We start from the raw sequence: 12,424 nt of genomic DNA, 5'->3' as shown, positions 1-12,424 counted from the left end.
GCCCCGTATCACCAACGCTTTTTCTCTTAGGGGGGCATTGAGAGAACAGGGTGTGCTCGCTCGAGCGCGACCAACATTCCTCAGAAAACACGGACATTCTATTCTACATGAGTAGAACGTCCCTGGTTTCTGAGGAATTCGCATTTTCATGCTACTGTTCGGTAGTGGCAACGGCCTCCTTCGCTCCCTATCCCCGCCTCCAGGCCCGCCTCTGTTCCCTCCCAGCCCGGCTGCTGGTACCACCTCCTCCTCCTCTTCCTCCGCCTGCTCCTTCTCCTGTCAAAACCGCCCATCTCATCCGAGCTGCTGTCAGGCAGCCGCCTTTCCTCCTCCCGAGGAGGCCTGAGCAGGGGCAACAGCGACCTACCTGAGAAAGGGAAAACCTTCCCCCGCATTTGGCCTTGGATACCCCGAACCTCTTAGGCTTGCAGAGAGGACGATGAGCGCGGGGCGGCGGCAGTCTTGGGCCTAGTTGGGGTACCCGAAGCACCGGCCTCGCCTGGCCCGTCGCCCCGGAGAAGGGCGTTCCAGGAGGGAACGGTGAGGTAGGTGGCGATTTTGGAGCGGGGCAGATGCAAATTGGGTCACCCCCCAAAAAGAAATCGGTATGGGGGAGCCATCAGCCACTTGAAAGTTGGGGTTTTAATAAAATGCTTTCTGATATTGACCCAAGGAGGGAATGAAGGGAGGGAGCAGCCCTTTTAATGCACACCACCGTTAGCTTGAGTGGTGGGAAGAGGAGGTCCAAGTTGATTTTTCTTTAAAATCATTAATGTATCAACCTTCCCCCCCTTTATTATTATGGGGAACCTTAATGCATTAACTGCTGTTTATTCCTATGGGGGCATTATTAATGTATCAGTCCCCTGTTACTACTATGTGGAGATACTGGGAGAGGTCGATGCCTTTATAATTTTATTAACACTATTACATTTGGGTTTGTGTGGGGAGAATCTGTCACATGTGCTTAATTTGGGGTGGGGCAGCCAGCTGTGCCCGTTCATTATTTTTAGCGGAAAATCTAATGGGGGGGGGGAACAGCTCCAGACAAGTTCATGATTCTCCCCGTCTCACCCTGCTTTGTAATGTGACATTACTTTTTGGGAAGTGGGGTATGAAGATGGATTTTAAAATATTTTCTTCAGATGTTTCCTCTTGAAAGGGGGAGATCTTTGGTTGTGGATTTGTGTGTGCATTGTTGTTTAATGAGTTACTCTGAAAGGAAGAGTTTGTTTCAAAGTTCTGATCACCTAATATTGGTTACTGTTTAACATGATTTTTATGTCCCTTTTCTGCGGAGTGGTCTGAAATTTACACCCCTCAATTGTCTATAATTATGTACATCAAATTTGACTGACAGCATTGAACTGGGATAGTGATGGTATTTCAGTATTAAACTATAATGTAGATAGAATATGTCCTTTAAAAAATAATAATACATATGTTCTGCAATATCTGTTTGTCTTCTGTGACACTGACACAAGGGCAATCATAGGAACATGTCTGGATCACAAATAAGAAGAGCCTGGCAGTGGGATAAGGTTAAAGGCCCATCTAGTTGAGCATCCTGTTCTCTCAGTGGCCAGCCAGATGCCTTTGACAGTGATGGGGACCCTGTGGCCCTCCATATGTTGTTGGGACTCCAACTCCCATCAGCCCCAGCACATGTGGGAGTTGTAGCTTAGTAACATCTGGAGGTCCACAGGCGCCCCACCCTTGGTCTATAGGAAGCCTGCCATGCAACAATACTCTTCCTATTTGTGATTCCCAGCAAATAGGCATTGTCACTAGTACCCAGTGATGTAGCCTTATTCTCCAGGAGTTTGTCTAACCTTATTTTAAATATAGGAAACTTGATGGTGGAAAGCATTGCTTTGGGATAATACGCAAGAGTGTTGATGTGACAGCTGGACCTGTCGGTCGAGGTGGACTTGATGTTTCTTAATTAGGGCAGAATATGCCCTCACAGGATGTCAGTTATGCCCGTTGGGTGGCAACAGAGGGCTTGTGTTGGGAGTTGGCCCACTCTTTCCTTGGAAATCTCGGGGATGCAAAAATTCAATGGAAATTAGGTTTCTGATGCTGTTTCTTTTTGTTTTAAATTTGGGTAGTTTGAGGGCACACTGGAAAAACTGCAGCTTTGTGTTGTGTAGGCAGACTTGTGTGCCTGCACCCAGATAAAGCTGTGAATGTCACAGTAAGGTTTGGTGTATGTAGGATTTAACAAAATGCACTTGTGCCTTTTAAAATGGCAGGTCAGTAACTATTTGGTAGAATGGAGGCTTTCCCTTCCACCATGGCTCACGACACTCTATAAGATGATAGAGGAAATGATAGCCAGAAGAATGGCAAACCTTTTCATTGCCTTTGCTAGCTTGGAGTGATATGATTTCTGGACTTTCAGCATACTTGGATTGCTAAAAAAAGTTGAATCATTAATCCGTTCAAGGCTTGTGTTATCACCAGTAAATTGTTTGCGCAGGGGTGTGGAACCTCAGGACTGAGGGCCAAATGTGACCCTGATTTTCTTTCATTCTCACTTGTTTCCAAAGTCTCTGGTTTGATTTACATTTAATTTTGGGAATCGTTTTTTTGCCCCAAACAGAACCCTGTAGAAATATGGTGGACTTCTGAATATTGGACAAAGAAAATAAAAGAATGGGACTGTCTGTGTCTGTCTGTCCATGGCTGCAGGAATGGGTGGGTGGGTGCAGGCATCTGTGAGAAATGGAGGGAGAGAAATGTCAGGTTGGATGATGCAGCAGCTCCAGCTGTTGAAGGGGAAAAAATGATGAGTAATGCGTCATTCGCTCACTGGAAGGACAATTGGCTGCTCATTCTTGCGAGTGCTCTTTGGAGCTTTCTGTTCCTGTCATTGTTGCTTGGAGGTTCATTTGTTTTTGCCCTCTTCTGCCAGTACTCAGAATAACGATCTGTTCCTTTTCCACAGTAGCTGGGAATCGCTGCCTAGGGGAAAATTAATCCCTACAGTAACGACCATTTTTGGTTGATTTAGCAGAGCCTAAGATTTTGTCTCCTTGCTAGTGCCAGCACCCTCAAGTGGCAGAGATACCAGCTGCACATACACATTTAAAGCACATGGCTTCCACCACCACCCCACAAAAAAAGAAAGAAAGAAAAATTCCAGGAATTATATGGTTAAGGGTGCAGGGAATTGTGACTCTGTCCAGGGCAAACTACATTTGTTAGGATTCTTTGGGGGAAGCTTTGTGCTTTAAATGGATAGTGTGGCCTCACTCCCACAGGATGGCCACAGACTTTGATGACTTTAAAAAAGGACTGGACAAATTCATGGAGCAGCAGGCTATTGAGGACCACTAGCCATGATGGCTATCCTGTGTTGGGATGGACCAAAGTGGCAGTTGGTTCAAGACTAGGGTCTGCTTATGCAATGTAGTATCGACATCCAGTTCATGAGAAGTCATGGTTCCACTTTATTATTCACTTTATTGCAGCTTTCCTCCACAAACTAGTGTCTTCCAGCTGGTTTTGACTACAACTCCCCACATATCCCTAATGTTGTATGCAGTTTTTCCAGTTTCTGAGTGCTTTGTTTCATGGGTCATCAGACATGTACTAAACCATCCTTTGAATCATAGGACATAGAAGTGTGTTTCAATACCTGCTCTCCTGCAACAGGAGATTGTATCAATCTGTACAAGGCCCAGAGTTTTCAAGTCCAGGTAGATTTCCTTGTCAGTAACCTTTTTTTCCTCCAGTGACCTGAAGTCAGCTCCAGGTTATGTCAAGCTAAGGCCATGCTAGCTAGAGGTCAACTCTGCACTGGAATGTGACAGGCTGATACATATATGAAGCTCACTGGGTGATCTTCAGTTTTCCACTGCCTCTCAGCCTAACCTTCCTCACAGGGTTGTTGTGGGGATTAAAGAACAGTGGGGAGAACCATGTATACTACATTGAGCTCCTTGGTGAAAAATGTGGGATATGAATGCAATAAATAAATAAATAGAACAAGACAGGCTTGTGGTTCAGCTCCTCTCATTTAAAACGTGAACAGATGAGCAAGCTGAATGTGAAAACAATCTGACCTGTTTTGCTGTCCCTCTCTCTCTCTCTCTGTTGATCCGCACAGGTGAACCTAGGTGCAAAATGGGTGATCCCAGAGACATTTGTCCTCACCTGGATTCCATAGGTGAAGTCACTAAGGATGATCTGCTTCTTAAATCCAAAGTAAGGAAAAATTCATTTGCAAAAAAAATTACCCAATCCATAAACAAATACATTTTAAGACTGGGGTTGAGGAGATCCTCAGTACCATGAGAATATCCTTGGGGAGAAGATAGGACTACTAAACCAGTGCAAGTCTGACTTAAGTATGCCCTACATGTCTGAAGCTCATTCCTAAGAGGAAAAGTTATACATAGCATCAGGGTGGGGAAGCTTCGGCTATGCTTGCTGGACTGCAACTTCAATCATCCATGACCATTGACCATGCTGGCTGAGGCTGACGGGAGTTGGAGCCCTGCAAACTCCAGAGGAGGACACCAGGTTGATTGTTGGACTTCAGCTCCCATCATCCCAGACTACTGGGCATGCAGGTTGGGGCTGATGGGAGATCCAAGTCCAACAATGTAGGGAGGGTCATAGTTTTCCCACACTTGATTGAAGAAGAAGAGGCATTTCTTCTTTCATGAAGGAATACATCTTTTGAACAGAGGCATTCTCTCATCTTTTTGCATGCCATAGGGAATGTTCCTCCTCAGATCAGGGATGGAGGGGCCTGTGGCCCTCCAGATATTGGTGGACTTCCAACTCCCATCATCCAAGCTTCATTGGCCACACTGGCTGGAGCTGATACGAGTTCAGCATCTGCAGGTCCATCATTTCCCCACTCCTTTGTCTGATGATGAGTCTGTCTCTGAGGATGATAGGCCACTGATAATTATTTCTCCTCATATGAAAACAGGGTACTTGCCAGTCTTGTGGAGCAGGGGGACCAAACTTGTGGGCCTGTCTTCAGGTAAAGACATTCTTTTCAAATACATTTTCCTTCATGCATGACTTTTATTCTTCCTGTTGTAAAATGCCATTCACAGCAAGTTACTGAACTGTACCAGTTAGACTTTTCACCTTTGGGGTGTGAAGCAGCAATATTTTCTGTGCATTGTGTGTGTATCCACACCCACCCACCAACCTTTTTATTGCTCTGAATTTCATTTGCCATGTTTCCACTGTGACTGTCAATCGGCTTTGTTTCACTTCAGGTTTCCTGCCCTTATGTTGGTTGCGGGGAATCCTTTGCTGACCACAGCACCATTCATGCACAGGTAAGAGATCTAGTTTCCCCAGAAAGCAAGCGAGCAGCCAGGAAAATTTCCTTGGAACTTAATTTTAACACCCTCCCCCCGCCCAAATGTTTAGCATTCAACACTTCTCTCAGCCATGTTGCTTTGAAAGCACACAAGTATTGTCTAGATCTGAGGTCCTCTAATTTTTTGTACTAGTTGAGGGACATATTTTGGAAACGTAACACACTGTTGTGGCCAATTCTTGTGTCTATCTTTTCCCTGCACTGTTGGAGGCAATATGCCTCTGAATACCAGTTGCTCAGAACCACAAGTGGGGAGAGTTTGTTTCACTCAGGTCCTGCTTTTGGGCTTCCTGTTGAGGCATAAGAATGTAAGAAGAGGCCTGCTGGATCAGGCTGATAGCCCACCTAGTCCAGCATCTTCTTCTCATAGTGGCCAACCAGATACGTATGGGATACTTACAAGCAAGATTCCAGCACAAGAGCACTCCCCACTCCTGCGGTTTCCAGCAGCTGGCATTCAAAAGCATTACTACCTCCAAGCAGCATTAAATTTCTGCCTCCGATCAGAAATATAAAATTGTTAGTCAGGATTACTGCTACCTGGAGCATAGCCATTATGATTTGTAGTCGTAGATAGCCTTCTTCTACATGAATTTGTCCACTCCTCTTTTAAAGCCATCTATGTTTCTGGCCATCACTTCATCATGTGGGGGTGAGTTCTATAGCTTAACTATGCACTGCCTGTCCTAAATCTTCCAACATCCAGCTTTGTTGAAGAGAGGGAGAAAAATGCCTCTCTATTCACTTTCTTCATATCATGCATAGTTTTATAAACTTCTAGAATGTCACTTCTTACTCATCTTTTCTCTAAACTAAAAAGTCCCAAATGCTGCAACCTTCCCTCATAGGGATGTTATACTACACCTCTACTATCAAAGGTGATATGCCTCTCACTACTAGGTGCTCTGAATTGCCCTCAGGTGCTCCTTGGCTGCTAGGAAAGCAGGATGCTGGACTTCCTAGCACTCCTTTGGCCTCATCCAGCAGAGCTATGCTTAGATTCTTATTGAACCTGAGGCTCTATCTTCTGCTTCTGCTCTGACTGCATTGCAGTAGAATTCAAGATCAGTTGGATCTTGCCTGTGCAATTTCACAGTCCCACTTTTTGGGTACCATAGATCAGAAAAATAAGATTGTTAGTCAGTGTTACTGCTACCTAGAGCAGCATCCCATCATTGAAACTGATGGAAATGACTGACTTTGGCCCATTAATTTCGATGGGTCTGCACTGCATAGCTGGACACAACCCAGATTAATTGGTGTGCTCTCTGTGTTTGTGTGTTTTAAAATCGCTAGGCCAAAAAGCACAACCTGACGGTAAACCTAACAACGTTCCGGGTATGGTGCTATGCCTGCGAGAAGGAGGTTTTCTTGGACCAGCGGTTGTCCTCCCACACACCAGTCCCTCCATCAAAATTCATGGACCAGGTGAGTGTTTTGTGGCAAAGCTGGATGCTTTGAGTTACTCTTTTTCTTAGCTCAAGTGGTCAATGTGTAAGACTATCCCAACTTGGAATGTAGCAGAGAAGTGTCAGGACCAGTGGGATCTACAACACAGTATGGTACCTTCGTTACATATCTTTAGGCTAAAACATTTCTCTTCAACCAGACATTCGGCTGATTAACATTCTATGGCTTTTTAAATGTGTTTGTGGGAGGATATCTATTGGTTTGTTTTTGCTTTTGTTTTATTATGTGTTTTGTATTCTCATTTTGTATTTTTCTGTTGTGAACCACCCCGGCATCTTTGGATGGGCAGTGGTATACACATTAAGTAAATAATAACAACATTTTTCTTTTTTTACTTATTAAAAACATTTTAATCTCGTTCTTTGGCCCCCAAATGAATGGAAGCTTACAAATGTCAGTGATGAGACAGTCCCTGCCCTCAGGCCTAAAATACATGGCATGAAAAGAGAAGGGATTAGGAGACAGGAGGAAAAAAGAAAACTCAGCTGTTGTTTCTTAGTTTGGAGAAATATACTGTGTGGCAAAGCAGAATTGCCTTTGATATTTACTCCCCAACTTTCACTTCCAGGATTCTCCTCTACCCACCCATTCCCTAAAAGCCGTCCCCATCGCAGTTGCTGATGAAGGGGAGTCTGAGTCGGAAGATGATGACCTGAAACCAAGAGGTAAATCCAAAGGTCTTAGAGTGTGAAAATACCCCTTTCCTTTTTGCTTGAACACAGAAAATAAAAACGTAGCAGTGGGCATAATGAGCAAGCCTCCGATCCCCTCCCCTTTTTCATTCCTTTTCTAGGCCTTACTGGAATGAAAAATCTTGGGAACTCCTGCTATATGAACGCTGCACTCCAGGCTCTCTCAAACTGGTAGGTTTTCAGAGTCATTTTCAGATAATTGCTATTTACAGACTGCCAGGTTGGTGCCTTCCAGATGTTTCAGACCACTACCTTCATCACCCTCCAGCCAGTATGTTTGGCACTACAATTCCCATTATCCCCCAGCCAGCATATATGCCATTATAACACCCATCAACCCCCAACCAGTATGTGTTGCACTATAACTCCCATCAGCCCCCTATTAGTATGTTTGGCATGACAAAGTCCATCAACCCCCAAGCCAGCACGTTGTAGTCCAAAGCATCTGGATGTTGCACCAGCTTGGCAAAGGCTGCTTGTAGGCCGGATCTGGTGGCTTCTTTGGGGCCAGGCAGATTTATTTTTTTAGCCGCTTGGTCTCTTCCACCTTTTATTAAAGGCATCAATGTTTTCCCTTTTTCTCTGCCCCCAATTGAAGTTGTTGGATAAATCATAACCCACGTTTCTTTCTTGTCTTCCTATCAGTCCCCCACTCACTCAATTCTTCCTTGAGTGTGGTGGTCTCGTGCGCACTGACAAGAAGCCAGCACTTTGCAAAAGTTACCATAAGCTGATTTCCGAAGTGTGGCATAAGAAGCGGTGAGTAAATCTAGGACACTGCGGCTGTAGGGACCACAGCTCACTGGTAGAGCACTTGCTTTGCATGCAGAAGGTCCTGGTGTTGTTTTTTGTTTTTGTTTTTAAATAAGATTTTATTAAAGTTTTTTCACAATACAGTAAAATAAGAGAAACTAATCTAAATTAAAACAAAAGCAAAGAGAGAAAGGAAACAAAAACAACGGAGGAAAACAAAAAATAGAAGAAAGAAAAATAAGAGAAGAGAAGAAAAATAATAAGAATTACAGTGGACGCTAAGGTTGCGAATGTGATCCATGCGGGAGGCACGTTCACAACCCGCAGTGTTCGCAACCCGCAGTGCCACATCTGCGCCCGCTCAGGTTGCGATTTAGTGTTTTTGCTCATGCGCGAACGCTGAAACCCAGAAGTAACCTGTTTCGGTACTTCTGGGTTTGGTACAGTGCGCAACCTGAAAACATGCAGCCTGAAGCATCTGTAACCCAAGGTATGACTGTACTGATTTTCCATCTGTGAGTTATATAAAAGACATTATTCAGAATATTCACTGTAGAATGACACCCAACTGATCTACATTCTGTTAGGCAATGCTTTCCCAGTCTTCTGACTCGGGTTCTGTTTCCAGTGGCATTCTAATTTTATGAAATATAATATCTAGGTAGGGCTGAGAAAAGACTTCCTGCCTGAAACTCTGGAGAGCTGATGCTAGTCTATAGACAATACTGAGCTAGATAGACCAACGGTTTTTAAAGTAATTAGGTTTGTTTAAATAAACTCATCAGGGCCCCAAGCTATTAGGGGCTCTATGTACCACCTGTAACACCTTGAACTTGAAATTTATCTTGCACATCCCCAGAGATTCTATACATTTTCAACTTTGCTTTTTCTTTCCTAAAACCAGCCCAAGTTATGTCGTCCCCAGCAGCCTGTCGCATGGAATCAAGCTGGTCAACCCCATGTTTCGAGGGTACGCACAACAGGTGAGGCGGATGGCAAAGGGGCAATTCCAGATGTTTCTGATTCCCTTTTCTTGTTGCAGTAAGAAAACTATATCCTTCTGGGCTGTGAGAAGTTAAACAGCATCTGTTTCGGTTAGGGAGCTAAGGCAGACACTGAGTTACTGATACAACATGTAGCCTTCCAGCAAGCAGGGGGTTCCATTTGCCATGAAGTATAATAGGGCAGGGGTGGGGAATCTTTTTAAGCTTGAGGGCCATATTACTTTCTGGGCAATCATCTGGGGGCCACATGCAATTTTGTCCCCCCCCCCAGTAATCACAAAACTTTTTGTGGGAGGATTGTACAGCATCTACTTTGCCTAAGAAAAGGCCCCAGGCTCAGTCCCTAGCATCTCCAAGTACAGATATTATAGATCCTTGGAGAGCTACTGCCAGTCAGTGTAGACAATACTGAGCTTGATGGACTAACAGTTCATAGGCAGCTTTTTATTTAATTCTTCCTTTCATTCAGAACCATGGGGGCTAGAATCTTACCCTTTTTTTAAAGGAAAAGAGCCATAACACATTGGTAAAGTACCTGCTTTGCATGCACCCCACCATCTTCAGGTACAACTTGAAGAAGCCTCTGTCTGAAATACTGGAGATCTGCTGCCTGTAGAGTCAGAGTAGGGAATCTTTTTCAGCCTGAGTGTTGCATTTTCACATGGGGACCTTCTGGGGGCATATGCCAGTGGTTGGCAGAGCAAAAGGCGTGATTCTTACTTTTGTACAGTAGGTTACACTCCAGCCACAGATAGAAGCCAAGGCTTTCTACACTCCTCCTCTCTCCCTACATCTTCCATCCATATTCCCACCGGGGGGGAGCACAAGAAGAGGGGGCAGAGCAGGGCTGTTGGACGGCAAGTCCTGGGGAGAGGGGGTGTGACCGAGAAAGAGGCTGAATAAAGAGCTCTAGAGGGCTGCATTTGGCCCCCAGGCCTGAAGTGCCCCATACAATATTTTCTTCTCTGCGCCCCCACCCCAGGACACCCAGGAATTCCTACGCTGCTTGATGGATCAGCTCCACGAAGAGCTGAAGGAGCCAGTCATGGCTGAGACCCGGGACTCCGACTTGAGTGACATGGAAGACAAGCGGGAGTGTGACCGCAGCCCCTCGGAGGATGAGTTCCTCTCCTGTGACTCAAGCAGTGACCGGGGCGAAGGGGATGGGCAGAGCAAAACTGGGAGCTCCCTGGCAGAGGCCGAGCTGCTGATCCAGGACGAGGCTGGGCGGGGAATTTCTGAAAAGGAGCGGATGAAGGACCGGAAGTTCTCGTGTAGCCACCGGCGGAGCAACTCGGAACAAGTGGATGAAGATGCTGATGTTGACACCTCTGTGACAGCAGTGGATGGCAGGGCTTCCCCAGAAGCGCTCCCTCCTTCCACACCTCATCCAGCCAGCCCCTCTAGGACCCCAGGTACTCCACGACAGGTTCAGTGTGCAATGCTCTTCGCACCTGTGCCTGAACCTTGGAAGCTGCATCTCTCATACGTACTCTCATTCATATTTTTTTACTAGTTTTAAGGGAAGGGCCATAGCTCAGTGGTAGAGCATCTCATTGAAAGGGGGTCTAACTTCCCTAGGAGAACTTTACTCCTGAGGAGTCCTTGTGTATAGTAGGACACTGGATTTTGCATTTGAAGCGTCTACTTTCCCTTGGACTTGGGACTTGATTGGCCTTGACGCCAGAGGCTGAACTAACTCTGGGTCCAGACAGCCCACCCTGCTTTGGCCTTGTTGTAGGATCTCTGCTCCTTACCCCCATATGGAGCTTGGCTCAGGGCTAGGAGTAAGGCTGTGGCCTCCTGGTCCTCCCTTGATGAGGAATCTCATAGCTGAAGCAGACTGTGGCTACATTTGGAAATTTGTTTGTTTGTTGCATTTGCAGCCTGCCTTTTTCTCCAAAGCGTTCAAGGTGGCATACATGCTTTCCCCCCTCCTTCTCTAAACCCCGCAACAAATATTGTGACGTAGTCGAAACAAAATTAAAAAAAAATTCCTTCCAGTAGCACCTTAGAGACCAACTAAGTTTGTTATTGGTATGAGCTTTCGTGTGCATGCACACTTCTTCAGATATGCACACAAATGCACATGAAAGCTCGTACCAATAACAAACTTAGTTGGTCTCTAAGGTGCTGCTGTAAGGATTTTTTAAAATTTTGTTTCTACTATGGCAGACGAACACAGCTACCTACCTGTAACTAGAATTGTGACGTAGGTTAGGCTGAGTGGAAGTGCCTAGCTCTAAGTCACCCAGTGGAAGTGCCTAGCTCTAAGTCACCCAGTGTGCTTCTTGGCCAAGTGGGGATTTGTACTCTGGTCTCCCAGGTGCTAGGCTGACACCCCAGTATGAGCACCATGGCCACTACTCTTTCTCGTTGCTTCTCACTCCTTGCACGCAGACCAGTCCCTAACCCCAGAGAAAGAGGGGAAATGCGTGCACCTTTTCCCAGGGATCTGGTTGCAAGTTAGATCCGGGAGAATTAATCTGAGCCTTTGAAAGCCCATAGAGCTGAAATTGGAAGTGGGAAAGAGTGTCACTCTTCCCCTCTTCTTCCTTCAACTCTATATACTTTCCCAGGGAGAAGAAGGTTAACTGTCCCACCACTCCATGCCCAAATGGGCAGTGAATGGGGAAGCTCAGAGGCCTTTTAGGCACCAGACCTCAACAATACCATGAGGCATCACATGGCGACCCCTGAACTAGAGGGTCAGGCTAGAAGAACTATGCCTGTCTTGCTAAAGCCATAATATCCCCACCTTCTGCCATGAGTAGAAGGTGCTCAAGGGCTTGGTAGCCAATCTGAGAAGTAAATTAAATAAAAAACCATTGGGGCTGAGTTGGTGCCCAGAGATGAGGGATTGACTGGCTGAGTTTGTCAGACAAAACTTGTGTTCCAGTCCTCTCCACAGGCAATTTGTTTCCTTTCCTTGCAACAGAACCAGACAATGATGCCTACACACGCTGCTCCTCTCGGCCCTGCAGCCCCGTTCATCACGAAGTGCATTCCAAGCTCTCGAGCAGCCCCCCACGCTCAAGCCCTGTGCGGCTGGGATCCTCCTATGTGCTGAAAAAGGGTAAGTCCAGGAAGCTTCCGGGTTGAGCTGCTTCTGTGGTAGTTGTTTTCTCTATAAGAACATAAGAAGATACCTA

At 45.7% G+C, this 12,424-nt stretch overlaps 1 protein-coding gene across 5 annotated transcripts in view; it reads left to right on the top strand.

Moving 5' to 3' along the window:
- The first annotated feature begins 64 nt into the window (after positions 1-64).
- The window catches only part of USP20 (ubiquitin specific peptidase 20), a 37,887-nt gene continuing 25,527 nt past the window's right edge, over positions 65-12,424 (top strand). For 3 of the 5 annotated variants that reach the window (XM_028714390.2, XM_028714391.2, XM_077922668.1), the window contains exons 1-11: positions 65-545; positions 4,115-4,212; positions 4,949-5,002; positions 5,247-5,309; positions 6,650-6,781; positions 7,392-7,488; positions 7,617-7,686; positions 8,161-8,274; positions 9,173-9,251; positions 10,255-10,687; positions 12,211-12,348. In XM_028714390.2, coding sequence (XP_028570223.2) covers positions 4,132-4,212; positions 4,949-5,002; positions 5,247-5,309; positions 6,650-6,781; positions 7,392-7,488; positions 7,617-7,686; positions 8,161-8,274; positions 9,173-9,251; positions 10,255-10,687; positions 12,211-12,348 — 1,261 coding nt within the window. In that variant the 5' untranslated portion in view covers positions 65-545; positions 4,115-4,131. The remainder of the gene's footprint in view (positions 546-4,114; positions 4,213-4,948; positions 5,003-5,246; positions 5,310-6,649; positions 6,782-7,391; positions 7,489-7,616; positions 7,687-8,160; positions 8,275-9,172; positions 9,252-10,254; positions 10,688-12,210; positions 12,349-12,424) is intronic. The other 2 variants (XM_028714393.2, XM_028714389.2) reach the window with 1 other exon arrangement.

Source organism: Podarcis muralis, chromosome Z, assembly GCF_964188315.1.
Source record: "Podarcis muralis chromosome Z, rPodMur119.hap1.1, whole genome shotgun sequence".
In the NCBI taxonomy this organism is placed as follows: Eukaryota; Metazoa; Chordata; class Lepidosauria; order Squamata; family Lacertidae; genus Podarcis; species Podarcis muralis.
Note: the sequence above shows the minus strand (reverse complement) of the source record. Positions and strands in the feature narration are given on the sequence as shown.